Source organism: Xiphophorus couchianus, chromosome 15 (genome assembly GCF_001444195.1).
Source record: "Xiphophorus couchianus chromosome 15, X_couchianus-1.0, whole genome shotgun sequence".
NCBI lineage: Eukaryota > Metazoa > Chordata > Actinopteri > Cyprinodontiformes > Poeciliidae > Xiphophorus > Xiphophorus couchianus.
Genome location: NC_040242.1, coordinates 1,255,607 through 1,282,367, shown reverse-complemented (window position 1 = coordinate 1,282,367; position 26,761 = coordinate 1,255,607). Strand labels below are relative to the sequence as shown.

Genomic DNA, 26,761 nt, shown 5'->3' with positions numbered 1-26,761 from the left:
TACGAGCGTGCGGTGGCTACAAAACAAAATCTTACCAAGATTCTTTGTCTAGTTTTTTAGTGTAAATATCTTAGTGACTTTGAAATAAGACAAAATTAACTCATAAGTAACTTTTCAGCAAGTTTGTTTTAAGTTAATATTGATTAAAAATGACTAGATTCAGATTAACTCATAAAACAGGAAAAAATATTCTTTTATAGGTGAAATAATCTAGCAATGACAAAAGTACTTTTTCATTAATATAAAGGGATTATTGACTTTAAACTACTGCATCTTGCTGAAAAGTTGGCTGTAAATTAGTTTTGTCTCATTTCATGTTAACTACCTGTAGGACATTTGTACTAAATTCTTGGTAAGATTTTGTGTTTTTGCAGTGTAGGGAGATGTTCTACTTCACCAACATCTGCAATAAAATTGAGCTCTTCAAAGTATTTAGTATTTGCTGCAATCAAATGCATAAAAACCTTTTTTGTATTTTTATTTTCCAACAAAAAGCCGTGAATCATTTTTATCCCACGCATCACTTTGTTCCATCATCAAGTTCAGGTTTGTGGTTCAGATGCGACACGTCTGCAGGCGTTTGATGTGATCGTTCTCATGTTTGGCGCTTCTGATCCGAGGCGATAAGAAGCGTCTTCCTCGTCAAACATGGAAGCTGGATCTTGTACGACCACTTTCTCAATGTTTGGTGAACGACTGAAACACTGAAGGGTTGCAATAGAAGCAAATGCAACATTAAGATTGAGAAACAGTCCAACCCATCACAACAGACCAGCATTTAAGGCGAAAGAATTCACGTCAGATTCAGATCTGTTTGGTTTTAACTCAACTTGCTGAGAGGTAATTATATTGTTTATGGGTTTTTATTGGGTTTAAATTATTCAATTTGTGCTTCTTCTTGCAGGATGAAGTGTGTTATGATCTTCCTCGTGCTTTCTCTGGTCGTCCTGATGGCCGAACCTGGAGAGGGATTAATACGCTCTATTTGGAAAGCGGGCAAGTCCATGTTTAAAGGAGCCAGACAAGGATTCAGAGGTTAGCCACAAAATGTTAATTACTTAGAAAAAGTTAACAGGATTTTATCTTGTTTTAATTTATCACCAGTTTCCAACTCTGAGTAACTTTTTTCCCTTCCCTGGTTTTAGAGTACAGACAGCAGCGGAGATTGGAGAAAGCAGAAAGGTAAGCTCAACGAGAATTAGTTCAAAATTCCAGTTAATTCTGATTTATTTAAGTTCAAAGTTCATGTAGCTCTGAAAAAACAAAACCCTATTTCTGAAAAAGAGTTCAGACACAAAAAAATTTATCGGCCCGTCTGCCGCAACGTTCCCACGGCAACGTATTAGGGCCACTGGAGAGAGAGAGAGAGAAAGGAGGAGAACATTTCCACCAAAACACTCACATTTTAAAATAAAAAAAAAATTATATTAAAAAAACTGGGAAATTTTCAATTTATAAATTTGCTACAAAACACAGAAATTTTGATATCAATCTCAGACATTTTCTAGAGAAAACTTGAAAAGTTCAAAATGTTGAAAATTTACCAGAAAAAACTCAAAGTTTGAGCTCAATCTCCAAAATTGTACAGAAAAAAACAGAAATTTCTAAGTTTTAAAAGTTGAATTTTTTTACTTTTGAAAAATGTTGAAAATTCTTGCAGATTTTAATTTTTGGAGCTCAGAATTAAAAAAAATTTTTTAATTACATTTCTGAGATAAATCTAAACATTTCTGAGTTTTTGGTGGAAATTTCTTTTTTTTTTTTTTTTTTTTACTGTGAAAGCCCGAATACACCGTTGTACATTTCTGTACACAAAAACTAACAAAATTTATAATACCATATATTTGTTTCAAATTTAATGTCAAATGACCAGATTTCAGTTTTTTGATATTAAAACACTGATTGTTGCAATAAATTAAATTTTCGGATCTAATATTTAGTTTCTTCTTTGTCCAGATATAGACAGAAATATCAGAACGAGCCAGAAGACGAACCCGGACGCCGTCGCTACACCTGAAGATTCGCCAGACGTCAGAATACGATAATTGGATCTCAAGACGGAACATTTAGCTTTTCCGCTTTTACTATTATAAAGAAAAATAAAGAGTGAATAGACAAAAATGTCAAAAACTTGTTAGATTTTCTGTTAGACGACCCTTCATTATTCTTTCTGCTAATCAAAACCATCTGATGCTGCAAACTTTCTTTGATTAAACTTTTAATTCAGATAATCTACTGTGTGGTTGTTCAGATTCATATATATTTACAAACACATCAGTTATGATGCATAACTGACCTCTTCCTGTTTGGGATTTACATCTAATTAATGTGCAAACACAGATCTTATAGATTTCAAATAGAGATGTGAATTATGTTGAACCACATTTACAATATTAATGCCTCAAACGTCACAATGGCAAATAAATAAATTCTTTATTTGGTATAAACGTTTATTTTAATAAAAGTGACATACTGCAGATTCACCCAATCAGGTCACCACACCAACAATATTTTATAGAACAAATTACAATTAATTGTTCATTTATATAAGCAGATTGCACAATAATCCAGTTCTAAAGGCGAAAGCTGGACACCTTGATATGACGAAGCAAAAGCTGAATCACGGAACAATGATTGCAAAAGGTAGAAATGCAACAATAAGATTGAGAAACTTCAGTCCAGCCCACAGGACAGACAAGTATATAATGAGACAAAATGAGACAAATCCACACAGTTCACTTCCCTCTTTATCCAGAACCTCTGACACCGTCTGGGCCTGCTGACAGGTAAAATAGATTTATTTATATGTATTATTTTTATATGTTATTAGTTTGGTTGAAACATGACATGTTTCAGTTTTGCAGGATGAAGTTCGTTATGCTGTTCCTCGTTCTGTCTCTGGTGGTCCTGATGGCCGAACCGGGGGAATGTTTCTTTAAGTCGCTTTGGGGAGGAATAAAAGCTACGTTCAGAGGCGCCAGGGACCGTTTGAGAGGTAAATCATGTTTAGAAACACCAAAGTTTCAAGGTTCATGTGGCCAGTTCATGATTTCAATAACAAATAATTAGTTTAAATACAACTTCATGGTATTTACACAGATTTAAACCAAATGTGTTTTAAAAACAGGAATGAAATGATTTCTATTGCTGCTAAAAAATATACACCGTAATAATCCATTTAAAGTTTATAGCCTTTTGTAAACTTGAGCAAATGTCAGTAAAAAAAAGATTGGTAGCATATCTGCTTTTTGACAAATCAATAAAGTTTATTTGTGTCGCACATTTCAGCAACAAGGCAAAGAGATTTACATCAACAACCAGTGACAAACATCAAAATCACCAATCCACATCAGATATGCTGATCAATTTTCCAGATTTTATGAGTCAAAAGGTTTTTAGTCTAGATCAAAATTAACTCAGTGTTTCGGCTGTTTCGCAGTTTTCTGGAAGTTTGTTCCAGATTTGTGGTGCATAGAAGCTGAAAGCTGATTCTCCATGTTTGGTTCTGGTTCTTCAGAGGAGACCAGAACCAGAAGACCTGAGAGGTCTGGAAGGTTGCTATGACAACAGGAACCCTTTAATGTGTTTTTGTGCAAAGCCGCTCAATGATTTATATATTATGTTGTTTAGGGGATAGAAGGCTGACTTTGTAACCGTCTTTATGTGACTCTGAAGGTTCAGGTCCGAGTTTCTGTGTTATAAGTGAAATAATCTACCAGTGGAACCAGAACTACAGCAATATTAAGCAATTATTGAGTTGATTATGAAGCTTACAGCTTCTCAGTAGTCTGAGAAGTTACTTGTAAGTTAGTTTTGTCTTATTTCAAGTCTACTGAGATATTTGAAACAGAAATTCTAGCAATTTGGTAAATTTTGTTTTTACAGTGCATTTAGCAATCACCAACTGCAATCATATCTTCTGTAGGATTATTTTTATTTTTTCTGAACAGATTTATGTGTTGTTTTAATCTTTTGTCTCTGTGTTTAGAGTACAGACAGCAGCGCAGACTGAAAAAGATGGAAAGGTAAGGAACTAGCACCGCATGTTTATCCCCAATCTGAGTCCTAAATGGTTTTTTGGGCCTTTAAGCTTCATTTGATGTGATGCATATTGCTTCAACAAAACAGTAAAAGCGCATGTTTTTAGTTTTAGTTTCATTAGTATTTTTGTTTCATTATGCTGACATTTTTGTAATTACCTCAGGCTAAATTTTTATTCACTTTTCTATCTAGACACCAGAAGGAAATTAAAACACTGTCGCAATAAATTAAATTTTAGGATCTAATATTTAGTTTTCTCTTTGTCTAGATATAGACAGAAATATCAGAACGAGCCAGAAGACGAACCCGGACGCCGTCGCTACACCTGAAGATTCGCCAGACGTCAGAATACGATAGTTGGATCTCAAGACGGAGCATTTAGCTTTTCCGCTTTTACTATTATAAAGAAAAATAAAGAGTGAATAGACAAAAATGTCAAAAACCTGTTAGATTTTCTGTTAGACGACCCTTCAATCAGGAGAATGAAGGGCCGTCAAATCCGCCACCAAATTAGAAGCAGGGTCAACATGGACGACCTGAAGATATGATGAAAGGATTCAACGTTTGCTTCAATGTAAAGACTTTTTTTGTCTTTAGTTTTGCTGAGTGCAGAATTTCTGAGCTCATAATAATTTACCTTTTTGTTTTTGCTTGAGCCTAAAATAATTCAGCGTTGCTCTGAGAAGCAGCTCCTGTAATGAGCTCAGCTGATTCTCAGCTCCACCAGGTGTTTGCTAATTGCTGCTGGCTAGTCTGAAGGAGCTGCTCTGTGAGGCAGAAGAAACTGCAGCCCAGGGGCGGAGCTATGCCGTGAAGGTGGGGCTAGGTCCACCCAGGCATTTTGTGTGGCTGAATGGTTGCCATGGAGATCCAAGGATTTCTCAAACATACATAAGATAATCAAGGCAACACTCTGTGTCTGATGAGGAAAGAACATTATGCTATGATATAAATGTCAAAAAGTAAAAGTTACATAATGTTGTTTCTTTAAGAATCAAGTAGTTATTTTTCACAAAAACAATAAATAGATTTACAACCAGAAACTGCAGAATAGAAATGTTATTACACAGAAAATAAAACAACAACAAAACCTTCCCAACAATGGCAACTTGGGCTAAAAAAATGGTTGAAATCCCAACCCAACATTAAATGTTTTCCTTTATGATGTGTTTGTTTATCAAACAGCCTCATCAGCTCGGTCTGGTAAAGCAGCTTGCTATTCTGTATTTTTCAATAAACTGCTTACACCTATTTTCTTATTTTCAAGGCTGAATTAAATTTTTTCATCTCAAGTTTTTTTTGTAGGAATTAAATATCCTGGAGTTTCTAATGTAAATAAAACACTGGACCAGCTCTACACCCTCAGCAGGGTCCTGGAGGGTGCATGGGAGTTCGCCCAACCAGTCTACATGTGTTTTGTGGACTTGGAGAAGGCGTTCGACCGTGTCCCTCGGGGAGCCCTGTGGGGGGTTCTCCGGGAGTATGGGGTACCGGGCCCTTTGATACGGGCTGTCAGGTCCCTGTATGACCGGTGTCAGAGTCTGGTCCGCATTGCCGGCAGTAAGTCGGGCTCGTTTCCGGTGAGAGTTGGACTCCGCCAGGGCTGCCCTTTGTCACCGATTCTGTTCATCACTTTCATGGACAGAATTTCTAGGCGCAGCCAAGGTGTTGAGGGGATCCGATTTGGTGGCCTCAGGATCTCATCTCTGCTTTTCGCAGACGATGTGGTCCTTTTGGCTTCATCAGATCGTGATCTGCAGCTCTCGCTGGATCGGTTCGCAGCCGAGTGTGAAGCGGCCGGGATGGGGATCAGTGCCTCCAAATCCGAGGCCATGGTCTTGAGCCGGAAAAGGGTAGAGTGCCTTCTCCGGGTCAGGGGGGGTGTCCTGCCCCAAGTGGAGGAGTTCAAGTATCTCGGGATCTTGTTCACGAATGGGGGAAGAAGGGAGCGGGAGGTCGACAGGCGGATTGGCGCAGCGTCTGCTGTCAAGCGGGCGCTGTACCGGTCCGTCGTGGTGAAGAGAGAGCTGAGCCAAAAAGCGAAGCTCTCGATTTACCGGTCGATCTACGTTCCCACCCTCATCTATGGTCATGAGCTTTGGGTCATGACCGAAAGAACAAGATCATGGATACAAGCGGCCGAAATGGGTTTTCTCCGTAGGGTGGCTGGGCTCTCCCTTAGAGATAGGGTGAGAAGCTCAGTCATCCGGCAGGGACTCAGAGTAGAGCCGCTGCTCCTTCACATCGAGAGGAGCCAGTTGAGGTGGCTTGGGCATCTGGTCAGGATGCCTCCTGGACGCCTCCCTGGTGAGGTGTTCATGTCCCACCGGGAGGAGGCCCTGGGGAAGACCCAGGACATGCTGGAGGGACTATGTCTCTCGGCTGGCCTGGGAACGCCTCGGGATTCCCCCGGAGGAACTGGAAGAAGTGGCCGGAGAGAGGGAAGTCTGGGCCTCCCTTCTGATGCTGCTACCCCCGCGACCCGACCTCGGATAAGCGGAAGAAGATGGATGGATGGATGGATGGATGGATTTTTAGTGTAGATGTTGGGCAGAATTAGCTGGTGTCTTTCTCTGAATAAAACTGATGGATTACTTATAAAGCTTGGAGTAACTGTCCAGTTGCGCTGCCATCACTGTGCTGGAGCTAAAGTTGAATGATTTGCCCTTCCTCTCTCAGGTTCCAGCACAACCAGGCTTTGGAAAGCGCACCAAGTAGCTCTGCGCTTTGGTATTTCAGCTTCTCAAGAGATATTTTCCAAAAAACACAAAAACACAAACTGGGAATAGGTGAATTTTACCTGAATGTTTTCAGTTACGCTCCACAGATAAATCCACCGAAATGTGAAACGACAGATCTGCTGTCGATGACTTTTCCTCTCCTACTGTTGTCTTACTTTGTGATTATTCAGAAAGTGACAAATTCAACAGAGAATCTGATGCAACTTCTTAACACCAAGTTCCTTTAATCTGGACTAAAAACCAAACGGATGATTTTGAACCATAACAATTGAAACATGGACCAACTTATTGGTTTTCTATTGATGATTTCAATGATTTTACTCGACAAAATGTTATTGCTTTCACAATTGGTGTAATAACTTTTCATTTTTGTGTTTTTATGATGTAAAGCATTTTGAACTGCCTTGTTGCTGAAATGTGATTCAGGAATAACTTTGCTACCCAAATTTGCTCCAGTTAACTTCTCTAAATAAACGCTACAAGCTACAAATGGATTAATATGATGCTAAATTTAAGCATCAATAGAAATAATTGCATCCCTTTTTTAAAATAAACACATTGTTGGTTTAAATATGTGTTTAAGTAGTATAATCCATTGCTAAGCAGATTTTTTCTTTAATTGTACTCCATTGGAGAGTTTAACAAAAACGCTCAAATGTTTTGATATTTTGCCAGATATAAAATCATCATTTATCTTTTTTTCTGTCAGATCTGTTTTGATCAAATCAGCTTTTCAAAAGGTTTTTTTAGAAATTGATAATTATCCATTTAATAGCTTTGAAAATTCAGAAAATAACATGTTTTTCAACTCATGCAGACGCATGAAATGACGTGAAATGTGTTTAAAAAGTTAAGACTCTACATTGCAGCTCTGCTTTGGACCCACATGAAGCGTCTCTCTTTGTTTCACGTTTTCAGGCCAGAAGTTACAACATGTTCCTCTCAAAAGTGAAAGCTTTTATTTAACACCATCTCAAAAGCAACCGAAGCAACTTTACACGCCGAGTAGGAAAACATGTAGCGCATAAAACATGAATTCAGAGCCAATTCAGCCCATCCCACTAAAACATGCATCTATAAAACGACACGTCTCCGCAAAGTCATTCAGCTTTCACTGAATCATTCAGCAGGTAAATATTGATATATTTTGTCTTTATTTCTGTACACTACATGTTTGACATGTTTAATATTTTCTTGCAGGATGAGGTGCGTTACGATCTTCCTCATCCTCTCTCTGGTCGTCCTCATGGCCGAACCTGGAGATTGTTTCTGGAAGTCTTTATGGAAAGGAGCCAAGGTCATACTTCACGGCATTCACCACGGATATCAAGGTAAAACGCTTTATGAATTTTGTAATGTTTAGTATTTAAACTCTTTCCACTGCTGACAATTTCAGGCTACGCAGAAGTTTTCTCAATATTTTTATTGCTCGTCTATTTTCTCCTCATGAACAACCTTTAAATAAATTTAAATCTTAAATAAGTATTTAATAACAGATCCTGTTTTTCTACTCAGCAAACAGAGAGCAGCGCAGGCAGGAGAAAATGACAACGTAAGTTCTTCACATCATTAAATACAGAGTAAAATTACATATTTAGGGTTAAATTCATAAATCAAATGTAAAATAAATTAAAAAGTGAGAATCTGCATTTCATCTAAAGTTTTATTTCCTCCTTCAGCAACAAGCCAGAGAAGCCTCAACTACAGGAGAAACTCTGAATCTCTTCTGCTGCTGAAATGAAAAACTCCGGCTGCAGCTTTCTGCTCGCTTGGTGAAGACGGAGATAAAAACTCGTCAATATATCAGCCGATAGCAAAATTAATCGATTAGCTTGAAGCATGCAGCAATGATTTTCTGCACAATTCAAGTTATTTTCAAATAAAGCAAAATGTGCCTAATATGCAAACATTCATGAATAAACTTGCAAAGCAATAAATATCTGCTTGGTGGTTTTATTTCACTAAGTAAAACTAAACTGGTTGTTTTTATAACAAGAGAAAGAAATCCGTTTTCTGTGACCTGTCCTTAAAAACTCAAAATTCTCAGATAAAGACTAAGGATGAGAAAACGGATAAAATAAATGTAAGTAACTGTTATAAGAGATACAAACTTTGATAATTGGTAGTGATGTTAATAGAATTGTTTTTAACACTATTCTGAATGTTTTTTAACTTTATTTTGGAAACATTTAGAAAAATACCAATAAAAAAAAACATTAAGCGACAAAATGAACAATCTGGTAGAGGGCCATCTACTGGTGAGGTGGAATAATTTATAGATGATAAAGAGTTTTGAAATTCAGCCTGAAGCTGCACAAAAAAGAAAATCACTGAACAAAAAATGTGGATAATTATTCTGAAAAATTTGCACTTTTCAAAAAAGTGCAAATTCGTTTCTCCAATAAAGAGAAACGACGCAGTAAATCTGTTTCCACGTCATTTTTCAAACTTTTAAAAATGATCATAAAGTGTGAAAAGTGTTGCAAAATTACAGTTTTGATTAGTCTGCCTACATTTGAGCGTAGATCTACCGGATGAAGATTTTAAACGGCCTGAAGCAGAATTTGATTTGAGAACGTTACAAGCACCAGCTGCCATGTTCTTCTTATTAGATAATTTATGAGTTTCTAGATAATACATCTAGATGTTGCATAACTTTACTGTCACACTGAGCAACAGTTTAAATAATTTATGCTTGTGGTTGGCTGTGCTTAGTCACGTATAAAACATCTATGTGTGACGGTAAAATCTTAGTGGAAACAGGTTTTAAAATGCATTTCAGTGAAAACAGATATTTGCTCGATCATAAATTTCTGCACATTAAAGCTCAAAGAAGAAATGCATTTTTCTATATGAAAACAAACAGCAAGCTAAATAAAAAAATCTGTTATACTAATGTTACACTGATACGTTAAAAAAATATATTTCTTTCAACTAAAAAAACTCAAAGAGGAGGATCAGAGGCCCTGAATTTTTTTTTCCACAGAATTTTATCTTTACTAGATCAAAAGTCAGAAATTTCAGATTCAAGTCAAAATTCTGAGAAAAAACTAAATTCTGGGAAACAAAAAGTCTGGATTCTGAGATTAATGTCAAGTTTCTCAGAAATGTCAGAATTTCAAGATTAAAGTTTCTGATTTTAAAAAAGTCTGAATTTTTAGAAACAAACTTAGAATTTTCAGATTAAAAAAGTAAATTTTTAAAAAGTTTTCAGTGGACCTAGTCCTCTTCTGTATTCTCATAAAATATTTCCCTTAAATTCAGACAAAAAGCAAATAAATAAGATGGGACAGCTACTCTGTAAGCTGGTAGTCTTATTATTCTGAACGCTTAAGGTTCTGCAGCGCCATAGTAACTCTGCAAACTTTTTTATTTCCTCCCAAAAGGAAAAAACTTTCATGCATTTATAATAATAAACGGCAGCAGTTCTCTGCAGACAGATGACGCTTTTGATTAGTTTCTAATTCAGTCTGCAGCAGATTTCCCCTCCGGCATTAAAGTCACCTTTGTTTCCACAGAACATTGACAAGCAGCAGAGGTTGACTGAACAATGAAAGTATAATTAACTACAGCAAATTAAAGCAGAAATTAAATAAGCAAAATGAAAACATTTGGAGAGACAGACCATAATGAGAACAATTACAGTAATAAAGCAATAAAGTGACGCAACAAAAAGCTAAATTAAAACTCACAGAAGAGGATTTTGAACAGAAATGTGGTTGAAAGTATTAAAACATGCAGTTTTCCAGACACAGAACAAAAACACACACATTTAACTCCAACAAGCTGCGCTGCTTGTTAATTTCTTCTCAGCATGAAATTTTAATTTACATATAATAATTAGAAAAAAATACTTTTTGCTCCTCATTTGTAAACCTTTTGGAGATAAATATGGCAGAAATGCAATTTTATGTATATTTCAATATCATAAAAACCAAGAAAAAGTTGGTTTTTAGATTAAACTGAAATATTTTTAATGGTTTTTTCCAGTTTGGAGTTCAAAATTAAGTGAATTTAATCTAAATTCTGAATTTAATCTCAAAATTCTCACTTTTCAGAATTATGATTTTTTTCATAATTCTGGTCTCAAAATATTAAAATCTGAATTCTGAGAAAAAATGTCACATTTCTGAGATTTAAGTTTCTTTTTCCTTTTCAGTGACCTGAAGTTTATTCATAAAACATCGACTATAAAGCAAAGCTGCCTTTGAAAAATGAACAGGAAAAACAAAAAGTGAAAACAAAATTAACAAATTATAAACGAAACAGAACTGCATTTTTGGAAAATTAACAAAGCGGTTATTTTTAAAGGAATTAACGTTGCCAGCATGAAAATAAGGAGCAACTGAAAGGAACTGCATGGGTTTTAAAACAGACCCAACATCTCTGAAGCCCTGAAGGCCTGAAGCCTGGATCTCTGCCTTCCGCTTTAACGCTTCTCAGATGTTGCAAAGTGTTAAAACGTGTAAAACCCTGAAGGAAAACACCAAGACGTTCAAGTCAACTCCGAAAATAAATTTTATTGTAGAAAAACTATAACACACTGGAAATTTGTTTGAAATAAAAGGCAGAATGCACAGCTGAAAAGTCACTGGTCCTAAAACACAACCTTGAGGGACTCCCCAAAAAACGGCAGCAGAATCTGTCAACTTTAACAATGACCTGAAATTTAATTCTTAATCTAAACATGACGCCATAGTTGCTACATTCTCCCTGAACTGATTATTTTAATGTTTTTGTTTATTTTCATCTGTTTTGTGATAAAAAAAATAAAAAAATAAAAGTGTAACATCAGCTTTAAACATTGAATCGGTTAAAAAAAATATCCCAAGAAATTTCACGCAGACCAGCTCTGTGATGGTCTGGCTACCAGTGACGGTTTTAGTTTTTGGTTAATAAAAAAATAAATAAAATGAAAGTATTTTTTAGCTCTAGAACAGCTTTCAGTAATTCTGGAAATTAAATTTCTAATCTGGTCACCACTGATAATATTTGCCAGAATTATAAAGTTCCTGACTGTATTTTATTTAAGCTTAAATGTAAAGCTTTGGAAGTCCAGAGTTCTCTCCAAACTTACACATTTTTTGTTTAAACAATTCTAGCTGGTATTGTTTGTAGTTGTGGTTTTAAGTAAAATTAGATCATATACTTTTTAAATTCTTTTTATATAGTGAAAAACTAAAGTTGTGACAAATTTACACCAAACAAATCAAACAAGTACTTCAAAATAAATGACTAAAGCCTGAACATCAAGCTGATTTACTTTTAGTTATAAATTCAGATTACATAGTTTTCTTTCAAGTCAGAGGAAACTGCAGCAAAACAAAATTGGTTTGCAAAACATTGATGTTTTCATAAGCTGAAATTATTTCTTCATATAGCAGGTGCCACCTTGGTCTCCAGGGAGGCTAAGTTGGTAGGGACGGGTTCATAAAGCTCTGTCTATTTCACTTTCAGACGAGCTTTAGGGCACGACGGCTAACCCTGAAAATGACACCTGCAACCTCCACATAAAATTAAACAAACACTCACCAGCAGAGCAAGCAAAGTTTGTTTTGGGCGGATGCGGCTTCGCTTAAAACATATCGATCGGAAATGAGATGTGGTCAAAGGAGGGATGAGGGTCAGCCGTGTCAATGGCAGTGGTTGTTTACCTAGAGGCGATTGGTGGCCTCACACAGGCCTTTCCCAGACAGAGACGAGTGGTAAATAATAGAAGAGCTATGACTGAGGGCAGACACACAAACACCGCTCAGCATCAAGGTTAAAGATGGGTGTGGGTGTAATAGGAGAGCGCTCTATCAACGTGTCATTAATACATGAGGAGGGTTCACCGAAGCAGGGAGGCAGTCGCTGTGGATCCTGACATCTGCATGTCTAATGCATGAGAGGTCTCTACGTCTCAGTGACAGATTGATCAATATGGATTTAGCTGCAGCAGAGTCATGTGAATAAGCCAGAACTTACTCACATTACAGAGTCACACCATTAATTTACAGCTGACCAAATGCTTTAGGATCAGGTGTAATAATTATATTCACACTCCACTCCATAGACTGAGGCGCAAATAAATGTTGATGCTTCACAGTCCATTTTATTTAGCTCTTCAAAAACAGAAATACAAAACTTCTGGCTTTAAAAGTAACATCATTTATAATAGCAAATTTTATCTATAAAACATTTTTCACAGATAAGCTAGCGAGATAGATCTGCGCCTGCATTGCTAATACATCATTTTTAGTTAAATTTTATTTATAATTTTTTTCACAGATGATTAGCTATCTAACCGTAGATCTAGCTAGCTAGCTTATCTGTGAAAAAAGGTTTATAAAAAAAATTTAACAACTAAAAATTATATGCTTTAAATCTAACTAGCCAGCTATCTAACCGTAGATCTGGCTAGCTAGCTTATCATGTGAAAAAGGTTTTAAATCAAATTTGCCAACTAAAAATTACATACTATCTAGCTAGCTAGCTGTATAGCTGCAGCTTTAGCTAGCTAGTAAAATTTCCAAACTAAAGTGATATGCTAGCTAGCTAGTTTATCATATGTGAAAAGGTTTTATTAAGAACATTTGCTAAAAATGATATGCTAGCTAAAAATGATATCCATCTGGCTAACTCTCTAGCTAGCTAGCTAACTAATGATTTGTGGAACAGTGTTTATAAATAAGATTTGCTTATATGTAAAATATACCATTTAAGGCAAAAATGAACAGTTAAAGAATTAGATTGTGAAACATCAACATTTATTTCCACCTGTCAGGGCAGTAGAGTGTGAATATAATTATTACACCTGATCCTAAACTATTTGGTCGGCTGTAAATTAATTCTGACTCTGTTTGTGTGAGTAAGTTCTGGCTTATTCACATGAATCTGCTGCACTACATGTAAATCATAAATGGCTGGCTATGATTAGCTGGCTAATTTCTAGTTTATTAGAGAAAAACAAAATAACTCTTCTGCCACTGGATGTTTCACACTGACCAGACAGCAACATGTAGCCATCAGGGACAGAGATATTTTGGGACTTTAAGCAAGTTGTTAATATTTAAACAGTTTATTTATAATGTGGCATTAATACTTTGCATTAGTTGATGCAGGAGCTTTACTTATCATTTACTTATATCAGAAGCGTTGAAGAGTTTGTAGTGCTTCTCTGCTGTCCATCGTAGCACAACTTGCATTAAAGGTACAAACAACCTTTTTGCCCTTTCAGCTTAAGCAGGGGTGAACAATCCCACTTCTTCTGAAGGACCTGCCATGTTGTGACACTTTTAAAATTCATGCACAATGTTTTGATTGTTAGCAACGATTCTTCAGATAAGGAAGAGGCTGAGCTTTAGAACCACTGAAGATGGAAACAGCCCACTTTATGCTGGGTATGGTGGCTAAAAAAAAAAAGATTATTTTCACAATTCTTGTAGGAATTGTTAAGAGAAAGATCAAATGTGTCCGCCAGGTTATAAAAGCAGAAAAAAAGGTGTGCAAAGAAGTGTTTGAGTAGGGTGTGTGGGTGAGGGATCAAATTGTATATCCCAACATGGACGTGTTTGTGTGCAGGGCTGTGTGGAGGTGTTAAATGCATAGATCAATAAGGTGGATGTCACCAATATCCCCAGCAGTGGTTGGATGTGGATACAAGCCCCCAGAGCAATCATTTTCTGTTCTTCTGTTTCTCTGTGTGTCTCCTTCAGCTTTTGTTCTTCTGTCTGTTTACATGCTACTATTTTTCATCTCATTGTGATTCCCCCAACACCGAACAGAGAAAATATCTGACGGGAAGACAGCTGACAAAGATTCAAAGTCTGAAGCATTTAAACACAAAGGCAAACAGAAGATAAAAGGAGGGGAGAACCAGCACTACATGTCTAACAAAAGGCTTTCCCTGCTTGTCTTCAGTTGCTGTTTTGCTTTCTGAGTGCTACTGTTTAAAGAAAGTCACCAGTTACATTTGGAGTGCTTTTTTAAAAAAAATGCTTTGATGTAGGGCTGTTGTAAACAAATATTTTAGTAATCGAGTAATCTATCGATTATTCTTACAATTAATCGAGGAATTGGATAAAATCAAACATTGGTAAATCAGCAGTATTACTATCGCATATCAACATCAGTCCAATTTTTCCACATTTGAGCTTCACTAACAATAACTTTTTTGTAGTTCAGAAAATTAACTTGTAACAATAAAAGCTCACTTTCTAAGTTAACCTGAAGAAAAGTTATACAAGAATCTGAAGTTATATTAAATTTAATAATAAAAAGGCAGGCTCACAAATACCCTTATAAAAACCGTCAATATTGCAGCTATACTCCAGTTTAACAGATGAACTCTCACCTTGCCCCGTCATTTATAGCTTTTGTGTTCATGTTAGCAACGGGATTTGACACCTTGTCACAGAAACACATCTACCAGCTACGTGCCGCCACGATGAGCTTCGCCACCCAATAATGGCGACCGGGATGGTATGAAATTTATTTTTCGGTTTGTCCGTAAAGCTACACTTACGTTAATCATCTAATGCGCAGCCGCCCGCAGCGTTCAGTTTATCAGCTCAGCTGTATAAATACACCTTCAACGCTTTTCCCCACCGTTTGCTCTGGACCGCCGCCAGGCAGCAGCTCCATTGGTTGGTTGGTTGGTTAGTCAAGGTTTTGGGTGGTTGGTTGGTTAAAGGGCTGGTTTAACTAACCAACAATATGCATCACTGAGACACCAATTTATAAAATGACATCACAGAGAAGTTCTCTGTATATGAATCTCAGAGATGATGATCATTCTCAAACAAAAGTTGAATAACTCAAGGTTTTAACAGCGTCTGCCAGAAACTTTGAGCCTCCTGGTGGTTATGCTAACTAGCTTTAGCATTAATGATAGGCGCTGATGACACAGACAAGCTGTAGCACAGCAGAGAATAAGGGGCAAAGGGATGAGCGGCGTGCACACTGGCATGATTGACAGCAATAAGACCCGCCTTCCTGGCTCTGATTGGCACTGAGAGAACTGGAAGAAGGCAGAGGAGCTTGATTTTGCTTTTAGTGACAGTTTCAACAAATATGTAAAAAAGTATATATTTTTTAAATCAATGTTACACACTGCAGCTTCAACAGAGATAAGGTATAAAAATAAACCAAAAGAAGAATCACAGATGGAGTTACTGCTGGTGAAAGGCTAACGGTTCATTATCTCTTCTTCAGTGAACAATAGCTTATCAAAACACAGCTAGAGGCATTTTTTACTGCTAAATCAGGGAAGAAAAACACAAAGCAAGAAAATGTAATTTGTTTGGTCGGGGAGTAGCTCTAATTACACTAATGGAAAGACTGAAATGTATATTCCCCTATTTTTAGGCAAATGGACAATAAAACCCTCTGAGGGACTCGAAGCAGAAAAAACTCACTGGAGCTTCACTGTTGCGCCGTAGTTAAAGCCTCTAGATCCAGTCTAAAATAAGATTTACTGAGATACCCAAATGGCATGCTAATTTTAAGATAGCAGCTGACCTCTGCTTGTAAAGAGAAGGTTGTCCTTCACGCACAGCGCTGTGTCTTAATGAAGCGTGGCGCCGGAGGAAGCCGGGCTGTCGTTCCCACCAGTTGCTGCGTTACCAGTTCACAGAGCAGCCGCCTTTACAGGCAGCTTTTGAAAAGGCCACCTGAGATGTCAACGCCCCATGATGCGTTTTTCATTTCCCCAACTCATTCACCAGAAAACACTTTCAGCAATCTTACTGTGAATATGTACATTTCCATTTTCCTGTTTCTATATGTCCTATTTCTTTATTTCGTCAATCAGAACGTGGTCCCTTTGAAAACAAAAGTTTGTCTATTTATTTAAAAACAATGGAAAATCTTTTCGCATCACGAGTCACATGATCAACAACTGGATATTATTACTGACGGAAACGACGAAGAAATGCTGCTGCATGATTTCCATCGGGTGAACAAACTTATTCACGTGTGATTTTAATTGAGTTTCTTATTTAATAAAAACACCGGGATTGCAAAATTTTGTTTTTTGACATTAGTGGAATATCGGCAAGGTTTTGCGCACGTTTGTAATAAAACGCAGCTAACATGCATGCAGTTTGTCTACCAATTTAGAGCACAAAGTCCAAAAATTAATGAGTTAGTTGTAAAAAATATAGTTTTTAACAGAATGAAAGAGGTAAACATTAATATGAGACCAAAGAGGTTTGATAGTATTTGCATGTTCACCATCCAGTTGACTTTGCTACACAATTTTTGATAAGTTTTCGGGAGAATGAGTCGTTTTTTGTCTACATCAGAAGTAGGAAACATTTGTGCAATGAGAGTCACTTCAGCAGATTGAAATGATTATTCTCAAACATGGATAGTTTTGGTGCTTAGATGTCTTAATTTTTTGTAGCATGAAAACTGAACAGAGGTCACAGGTGCTACCTAAGTATTTATTTACAGATCCTGGTGGAGATGAACTGTGAATAATTCATCTGTAGGAGTCTGTTGACAAGATGGGTTGATGTAGGAGAAAGAAAATCAATGCAGCCATGATGGGCAGCAGACTCCTCCATATCTGCTTTTGACCTGAGCTCTGCTATAGGTGAGCGTGTGTGAAGTCACAGAGATTACAGCTCAGCCCTATGTAAAGTGATCAGGTCTTGATCTGCTGAGCGGAGTGAAACAGAGTCCGCTGAGGACGGCCGGACCTGAGGGAAATGTCATGTTCACGTTCCTCATGTTCTACACTGCAGACAGTAACCCGAGCATGTAAGAGAACCTTTGGTTACAGACAATGACAGGATGATCGGGTGAACAAACCGCTTATCTGAAAAGCACATGGATCTGATAAGTCTGCACAGCTGAGAGGACCGACTGCATCCTGCAGGGCTGCTGGACCTAAACACAAAGATTTCATCTAGATATACAAGTACAGTTTGTATTTTTCACTCAAAATTTAAACTGTTGAATCAAAGATTATTCTAAAGTAAACACTAAAAATAATTCTATCCAACTGAAACACAAGTGACTTCAGCATTATTTGGCAAAGAGTGAAAAAAGGACAAAAAGGGCAAAAGAAAGAGAAAGAAAGAGTGAAAGAGAGCAAAGAGAGAGAGCAAAAGAAATAAAAGAGCAATAGAAAGCACGAAAGCACAAAAAAGCCAGAAAAAGAGCAAAAATAAAAAATTTTAAAAAGATTGAAATAAAGTGGTAGAAAGAAAGAACAAAAGAAAGACTATGACTAAGTAGTCATTTTTGCCAATGATTTCTAGTTAAAATGCATTATTTCAATAAAGATACAATAAAACACTGCAAAAACTAAAACTTACTAAGTATTTTTGGTCACGTTTCCAGGACTAGTGTCTTAGCACGCCTGAAATGAGAGAAAACTAACTTACAAGAAACTTTTCAGCAAGATATAGGAGCTTGTTTTAAGCCAGTAATTCCTTAATATTGATGAAAAAGTTCTAGTTTCACTAGTGCCGTTACCTAGCAACGCCAGCCAAGCCCATCCCGTCACCTAGCAACCGAGTTCTAGTTCCACTGGCAGATTATTTTACTTATTTCATGGGAAAATTTTATTTTTAGAAGTGACATAATCTGCCACTTATAACAGTACTAGTACGGTTTCATCAATAATAAGAAATTATTTACAAAAAACAAACTCACAGTTTGCTGAAAAGTTAGTTTTGTCTGAATGCAAATCTCTTGGTGCATTTGCAATAAGAAACTAGACCAAAATTACTGGTAAGATTTTGTTTTTTCAGTGAACATAATTGTAATTTCATTCGTTTGTTTTATTCAGAAAATATTTTTTCATGCAGCAGTTTGGATATATGGTACTGAAATAATGGGGGAACAGATTATTCTTACTGGATCGGCATCAGGGTTGTCAATATTTATTCACACAGAGCCCCAAAGGATCCAGGTGGAACACCAGATGAAGAAACCCCAGAGGGTCTAGGATCCAAAACAACATCTCAGCATCTTGTAGTTGTAAAGTATACAGCAGAAAGACATAAAGAGCTAAAATCTGAAATGTTTCGGTAAAGTAGTTATTAGTGTGGATGTGTGCAGCGGATTGCATAAAGGAAAGAAAGCAGAGGAAACATTACGCCTGCAGCCTGTGAGCTGCAGCATTAGCACCATGAAAGCCGTCATTATGCCTCCCAGAATGTAGCATGAGATGAGTGCAGACCTTTTAAACAAAACAGGCTTTGCAAAAGACACTCCACGTCCCACCAGAGTCACTGCGGCAGCGTATTATTCCACACAGACTGAGGCTGTGGTGCTAAAGTTCAATACCAGACTTTCCTAATGAAGAGGTCTCTCTCTGCTATTCACAGAAACTTTGAGTGCAATTATTACACTGCAAAAACACAGTCTTACCAAGTATTTTTGCCCTAGTTTCCAAGGCAAATATCTAGCTTCAAGCAAGATACTTGAGGCTTGTTGCAAATATCTAGCAAACAAGCCTCAAGATATTTGAAGTAAATAATTCCTTAATATTGGTGAAAAAGTATTAGTTCCTTTAGCAGGTTATTTTACTTAAATCAAGATATTTTCCCCATGTTATAAGTAAAAATAATCTTTGTCTTATTTTAAGTGTATTTGCACCAGAAACTAGACCAGAAATACTTTTTAAGCTTTTGTGTTTTTGCAGTGTAACATTAATGCTAGGCATATTATGGTACATTTGGCTGGGCGATAAATTGTTCCAGAAATTAATACAATTAATGATAATATTGTTGTTTTGAGACCATTTTCAAGTAATATAATGATGGCATAATAACACAAGAACAGATTCTCAAAGATCAATAAACTTTATATTCTAATGAACATTTTAACAAATTAACTGGAAGACATTTTAAATAGAATAGAATAGAATTACTTTATTCATCCCAGCAGGGAAATTACAGGGAAATATATTTAAATTTATTCTCGTTCAAATAAAAGAGACAGTTTGTACCAAAGCACCAACTGAAGACTTTTATCATCCAGTTTTTGGTAGAAAGAGAAAGGAAATGGAAATTTAAATTCATTATACAACTAATTGCTTGCTTGCTTATTGTGACTATTGTTTGACTTTTACTGCATTCTTACAAACAGAAGGAAAGTAAAATAATTGATTTTATTACATTTTACTCCAGACAGGTTACAACCACTGACCTGGGATTCAGTTGATCTGATTAGTTTTTCATTCTGAAATAATTTTTGCAATATTCCATTTGTGAATGATAACCTGGCCCGAAAGAAGTAAAATTATTCCAAGCTTTCGATGGCAATGAATCAGGTTTTCTTATATAAACATTTTACTAATCAATTTCAGAAATGAAAATTGACAACAACTACAACTGATTTGGAATGATGAACCTGTTATATCAATAAATATATGTAAATTTCATCCATTTGCTTTGTAACAACTGCCTTCAGCTGACATTTGCTGTGAACTGGTTTTACATAGAGAAGCAGAATCAAACGATTTAACATTTTATATTTAGTCACAAAACTACCGCACACCGAGTTGGTTTTTTTTTTGACAGATTTTGTTTGGATAAAGTGAGAGTATTATAAATAGGATGGAAAAGATAACCTATTTTTTTTACTTCTTAAATAAATAAATAAAAATAATGGAGGTGTGTTTTGCAAATACACTTTGCCATTTTTACATTTTTGCATAATAGAATTGGATTAAATCAACTGCCTTCAGAAGTTTCCTAATTTATATAATTTAACCTCACCTATCAAAGCATATGCAATTTATGGCTAAGCTTGACACAAACAAAAGGTTTTCATCTCTTAACGAAATAAAAACATCAAAATACATCGAGGTAAAGCCTACAAAGGAAAAGCTTCACTGCCTTTCTGTGAAAAACATTTTATAGAAACGTTTTATCTCGCTGAACTTGGAGTGGAGTTTGATTTCTGAAAACATGCGGCGTGATAAGAAGATGTGGCTTGGAGAGAGAGGGAAGTACCTGGAGAAAGTTGAAAAGCAGCATGTGTGCATGAGGTGAAATGGGCTTTTTCAATTAGATTCAGAAAGATGCAGACTGGGGAAGACAGAGGAACTAAAGGAGATGGAGATAATCCATCAAACAGACAGTTTTCACAGCAAGAACAAAAGGAGAGAGGAGAGAAAAGCTGTGGAAACGAGCTCCTACATGAGCTCAACAGCCGGATACGAGCAGATCTTTATATTCTGAATCAGTCACCAGAAAGAAAACAGGAAACATCTGACTTTTACATTAATCATTTAACACCTGTTAGAGGTGTAAAAAAAAAAAAATCAAAATTACTCTATTTTTAGACACCATATGTGCATTTTGTGGTTTTTTAAATGATCAAACTGACCCGTTTCCTCTTCATGCATCAGTCTGATTGTCGTCTGTTAAAAGATAAATACATTTACTGAATAGTGTACTGTTTATAAAATCCCTTTTTGAATTTAGATAAAATGCTTAAAATGTGGAAAATCTCCATAGTATTTCTTCCATAGAGAAAAAAAGTTTTAAAAATAATCGTCTATAAGCTGTGCAACACTTTCAGACAACTTTAACAATTCTTATAAAATAAATATGAAAGATTATAAAATAAATCTAAATGTAAGATTTTTTTCTGCCACATTTTATCATTTTAATTGCATTACCAAACTCTTTAAAAGTAACCTTACTTTATCTTTGAGGTATAAATATGAGACGACACAAACAGTGTTTCTATTACAGATGTGCGCAAAATTTAGTTGATTTTCTGCTAATATTGAAAGAAAAAACACAATTTTGTAAATGTGGTGTTTCCATTAAATACAAAGTGCAATTATAATCACACGTGAATATGTTTAACGCAATAAGTCATTAAAAAACATGTTGTGATATCATCCTCCTACCACTTCCTGTCGTCTTCTTTGGCGTTTTCGCCAGTACTAACATCAGGTTGTTGATCACATGACCCGTGTTAAGCAAAAAAAAAAAGTGTTTTATTACAACAATTTGACAAAATTAACCACCTCAATTGTTTTCAAAATTGCCGTCTTTCGATAAAAGCACCTTTTATTGTAGTTCCAATTTGCAGAATTAAATGGTCAATGGAAACGCAGCTACACAGTCCTTTTAGTCACTCTTCAAAATGAGAAAAACAAGAGAGCATTGAATTCAAGTAAAACAGAACTGTTGATTTGCTATAGGTTAGAGAAAAAATCCCCTAAATGTTCTGATACCTACAGTTGGAGCAATAAAACCTTAAAACAGCTGGAGCTGTGAGAAACAAAACAACAAAGAATTACTAAATAATTACTAAAGGTGTCAAGATCTTCAGTAGAAAGATGAGAGTGGACATAAACGGTCATTTTTGCCTGAAGACAAAGCAGACTTCAGGCCAACAACAAAAACATCTGATGGTTTACTGGTGCATTAAAACCCACAGCAATTAGCGCTTTATAGTTTTATTTTTTCACAGCGCTACACAAAGTGGAACAGATGGTCTTATGATTAAATTAAGTCAACAAGTTATGCTTCACCGTGTAAAACGTCCCATAACAGCTGAAAGCTCAGTTCTGGCAGATTTCAGACACAAGATAAAGATTTTTATGAAGACTTTACTAATCTTGTTGAGAGCAGATTGAATGATTTGCTGAGTTACATGAGTAAGGGAATGTTTTACAGTGTTTAAAAATAGAAAATATGCAGATTCATCAACATTTAGGTGCTTTTTTTAAAAAAAAAAAAAACTATTCACTGTATTCAGATGAATTCATGTTTATGTTGGAAATCCCTGAATGGAAAACCCTAATCAAACTGTAACGCTGAAATAAAATTAAATTAGTGCCTTTTCAGACCGTAAGGTTTTCACACCTGGACTTTAAAATATTTTACATGAGTTATTTTTATAACTTGAAACATAATTCAAGTTTCTCCAGTTCATTGAGAAATCACAAACTTGATTTTGTGAATAAGCCTTTAAAGAAACATGGAGAGCAGCTCAGTTTTATATCATGATGCAGAAACGTATTCTGCCAAAATTAAAAATAAATACTGAAATAAGTGAATGGCTTGATAAAGCTGAGATCATGAACTGACTGGCTTGTGTGAGAGTGTTAAACCTGACTGTGTGATTCTAAAGCCTGATGTTCAATGAAGCGCATCTGAAGACTGGAAACCATTAGGAAAATTAACTAGTTGCCCTGAGGAAACCATTAGGAAAATTAACTAGTTGCCCTGAGGAAACCATTAGGAAAATTAACTAGTTGCCCTGAGGAAACCATTGGGAAAATTAACTAGTTGTCCTGAGGAAACCATTAGGAAACTTAACTAGTTGCCCTGAGGAAACCATTGGGAAAATTAACTAGTTGTCCTGAGGAAACCATTAGGAAAATTAACTAGTTGCCCTGAGGAAACCATTGGGAAAATTAACTAGTTGTCCTGAGGAAACCATTGGGAAAATTAACTAGTTGTCCTGAGGAAACCATTGGGAAAGATGGTAGTTAGATAATCGACTAAATATCCAGGATCTTTGTTTGCAATCTGTCCAAAGCAGAGAAATATTGTAAATAATTGTAGAGATCACATTCAGTTATTGCCTTTGAAAATTCTGATGTTACGAATTTTTTTCTACTTTTTTTTTTTTTTTTTTAAGTAAAGCAACATGGACAATCATTCGTGTTTTAGGAAATCAAGCCAGAAATGTCCTTATGGCAGGGGTGTCCAAACTTATTGTCACAGGCCAAAAACCCCAACCTAAAACCAAGCAAATAACATATTTGATTTTTATTGTAGATCCAAAACTTTAAAGGAATTTTTCCAACTGTGTTTTGCGGTCTTTGTAGATGGAAAAAATTGTTTTAATTTCCACCAATATTTCAGAAATATTGTGGTTAATCAGACATTTTTTCAAAAGTAAATTTTTGACATTTGAAATTCTGAAATTTTCAGTTTTTTGTAGAAAGATTTTACCATCTACAAATTTGATATTTTTCTCAAAGATTTCGTTGTTTTTTCTAGAAATTTCAGCGATAACTGAAAGTTTTGGCAGATATTTACTACATTTTATGGCCGTAATACGCCGTAGCAGATACTACAGGTCTGCTGTATTAAAGTTTTCAGTTTCATTATATGATTATAATGAATAATGAATATCAATATTTTTCCAGAAATAACAGGATTCGTGTCACTTGCTATATTTAACCAAGGTTAAGAGAACAAAAGCTGAATTGGATTCGTGTTTTGAGTAAAAGTCTCTGGATAAACTTTTTTACTTTTTGTGAAAACTTGATTATAAAAAGACAGACACTGTGTTGTACTTTACATTTTCTTGTGTATGAAAATTATGTTTGTAACAATTTTTACCCTGATTACAGATTAAAAGCCTCCATCTATGGGCCAAATTTGTATTTTTGACACTTTGGACACCCCATATAAACTAATAATATGAAACTTCCTGTTTGCTTTTCCTGGACTTTGATATGCAGAGACATGAGTGTCCTCAGCCCCGGTTGGACATGCTGGAAGGGACGGGTCCATCAATCATAATCTGAGAAGACTCAGCCTCAGTGACAAAACAGAAATAAACTGGACAACAGAGCAAATACTCTTCAATAAACATGGAGCAGCGCTATGAATCTGTGCATCTAGTGTAGCTGATTTCCTCTCAGCTACACTACAAATCAAATATAGTGGGAGTGATTAAGTAATTGTGACCCAAAAGACAAGAGAGTGACAGAAATACGGACCTGGAGAGACGGAAATGGAGAGATGAGTTAAAGTAACCGGAGGGGACGCGCAACCTTCATTGATTCTATTTAAAAAGAGACAGCAGCTGCTGCAGTTCATTAATGAACCCAGCTTCCACTGGAGTCTCTGAATACACACCACACCGCTTTCAAAATGACACCTCCGATTTTAAGGTTTAATCAAAATGTCCTTAAAGTGCCTTGGTCATGTCCAGGTTTTTAAATGAACCTTCTACAGTTACTCCTGTCGACCAAAATGCAAAATTAGGTCTGAAAAAGCAAGAAAGTATTCCTTAAACCAGAAACCGTCAGTAATGCTTCGCTGTGTGACCTCAAATCACCGCAGAGGAAATTTGATCCATTTCCTTGAGAAATGTTTCTCCAGTTTGTTGAGGTTTGCAGGCGCGTTTATGGACTTCAATCTGAAAGGTCCCAACATCCCAGTCAGTCGGAGGCGTGAACTTTGACAGGACAAGAGCTGCGCCTTCACTCTCCTCGTTTTCAGTCATTCTGGTGTAGATTTGTGGCTGGGATCACAATGACTTCATTTTTGCCAAGCTGCAGCGTGTGGAGGTTATTATTAATAGAAACTCTAAAAACGCTCATTTCCTGCAGATACTGTGACGTATTTTTACAGATTTAATGACAATACTGCGTTGGACTCTCGCATATTTACAAATTTACGTACTCACACATTTTTACTCATAGATTTTATCTAAAATATTCAAAATGAAACTGAAGGTAATGCTATTGGCTGGTGTTTGAAAAACACCCAAGAAAATAAAGCAATCTCATTTTTGTTGAAAATATAAAACTTGAAACGGATTTTTACTGTTGTGTATCAGGGCCTTTCTAGATGGAATAAAACAAGTACATTTCTGCCAAAATCTCAGAAATCTTTTGGTTAAAGTGTAAACATTTCTAGAACTTTTTTCAAAAGAAAATGTTTGACATTTGAAATCCAGAAATGTTCACATTATTTTGTAGAATAGTTTTGATATCTAAACATTTTGTTTTTTCTAGTAGATAGACGTTTGTTTTTTGCAGAATCCTGCATGCAATATTGCAAATCTAAGCAATTTGTCCTGTTTTAGTGACTTTTCTTCTGAAAACCATTCCAATTAACAAAACTTTCCTAGAGTGTTTACTTTTATAGGGTTGCTTCTTCACTTACAGGTTACGAATCACTTCCACTGATCGCTGTCTGAGCCTCTATGAAAGTGTGAGCATGAACTTACCATTAGAACTGGGATGATTTAATATAAATTACCTGAGTGCATTGGTCTTATCGCAATATTTAGAGCAACGAGCGATGGTGAGATTAATACACAGACGGCCCAGGGCGGCCATCTTTAAACCGTGGGACAGTGAGCAGCTCTTTGGTTGGGAATTAAATGTCCTGCATGAATGCACACAGATATTACAAGGAACAAAACGCATGCAGGAAGTGACCAATTTCTTCCCAGTTGAACAGACTTTGACTTTCTTGTTCTATTATTATCTGTCTAAACTTCAGGTCGCAGATTTTCACAAGTTTGTGATCATTCAGGTTTTCTCCAATCTTATGTTGAGAGATTTAGGAAGGAGAGAGTTATTCACAAAGTTGACGAGAAAATGAAGTGATTCTTTTAGTTTTCTTTAAGCTCTAAATGTGGAATTTACTGAAACATTTCAAATGCTTTGGTTACAACCTGCAAAAAAACAAAATCTTACCAAGTATTGTTGATGTAGTTTCTAAGTGGTTTTAGTATGTTTAAAATAAGAAAACTAACCTAAAACAAGCTCCTATAATTTGCTTAATTTGAAATTATTTAACTTATAACTAGTACTTTTCCATCAACATTAAGAAATTATTGACATGAAAAAATCTCATATTTTGTTGAAAAGTTACTTGTCGGTTAGTTTTGTCTTATTTCAAGTTTTTAAAGATATTTGTACTAGAAACTAGACCTAACATACTTGGTAAGATTGTTTTTTTGCAGTGAAAGTAGTATTGCAGCAGACTAAAATCAAACTCCTCCACAAAAACTTACATTGGAGTTTTAAATAAGTGCAGTTTGTCTTCGGTGTACCTAAATAACCTCCTTGAATCACTTTATCCAAACGGCACAGAGAGCAGGAAGCTAACTCTCGTGGAAAATAATATTATTTTCAAGCACCGTTCAGGTGAAATCACTCAATCAGGTTTATTCATATATTGTGCACAATACAGAGAGCTTGTAGGACAATCAGTAATGAAGCAGGTCTGGATGAAAAGCTGCCAGGCAGAGAAACACAT

At 35.9% G+C, this 26,761-nt stretch overlaps 3 protein-coding genes across 6 annotated transcripts in view; 2 read left to right on the top strand and 1 right to left on the bottom strand.

Moving 5' to 3' along the window:
• The window catches only part of LOC114159116 (exostosin-1), a 221,269-nt gene that overhangs the window by 108,641 nt on the left and 85,867 nt on the right, over window positions 1-26,761 (bottom strand). The gene's annotated exons all lie outside the window — the stretch shown is intronic.
• LOC114159139 (dicentracin-like) lies at window positions 764-2,130 on the top strand. The gene is made up of 4 exons (XM_028041256.1): window positions 764-840; window positions 905-1,035; window positions 1,146-1,182; window positions 1,957-2,130. Exons 2-4 carry the CDS (start codon window positions 906-908, stop codon window positions 2,015-2,017), a joined length of 228 nt encoding a protein of 75 aa, XP_027897057.1. The 5' UTR covers window positions 764-840; window position 905; the 3' UTR covers window positions 2,018-2,130.
• LOC114159137 (moronecidin-like) lies at window positions 2,694-5,300 on the top strand. Of its 2 annotated transcripts, none has more exons than XM_028041255.1 (4): window positions 2,694-2,786; window positions 2,857-2,995; window positions 3,989-4,025; window positions 4,310-5,300. In XM_028041255.1, the coding sequence occupies exons 2-4, from the start codon at window positions 2,866-2,868 to the stop codon at window positions 4,368-4,370; spliced, it is 228 nt and encodes a 75-aa protein (XP_027897056.1). In that variant the 5' UTR covers window positions 2,694-2,786; window positions 2,857-2,865; the 3' UTR covers window positions 4,371-5,300. The 2 variants fall into 2 exon arrangements, with proteins under 2 accessions (XP_027897056.1, XP_027897055.1); XM_028041254.1 differs by having other exon boundaries at window positions 2,714-2,786; window positions 2,865-2,995.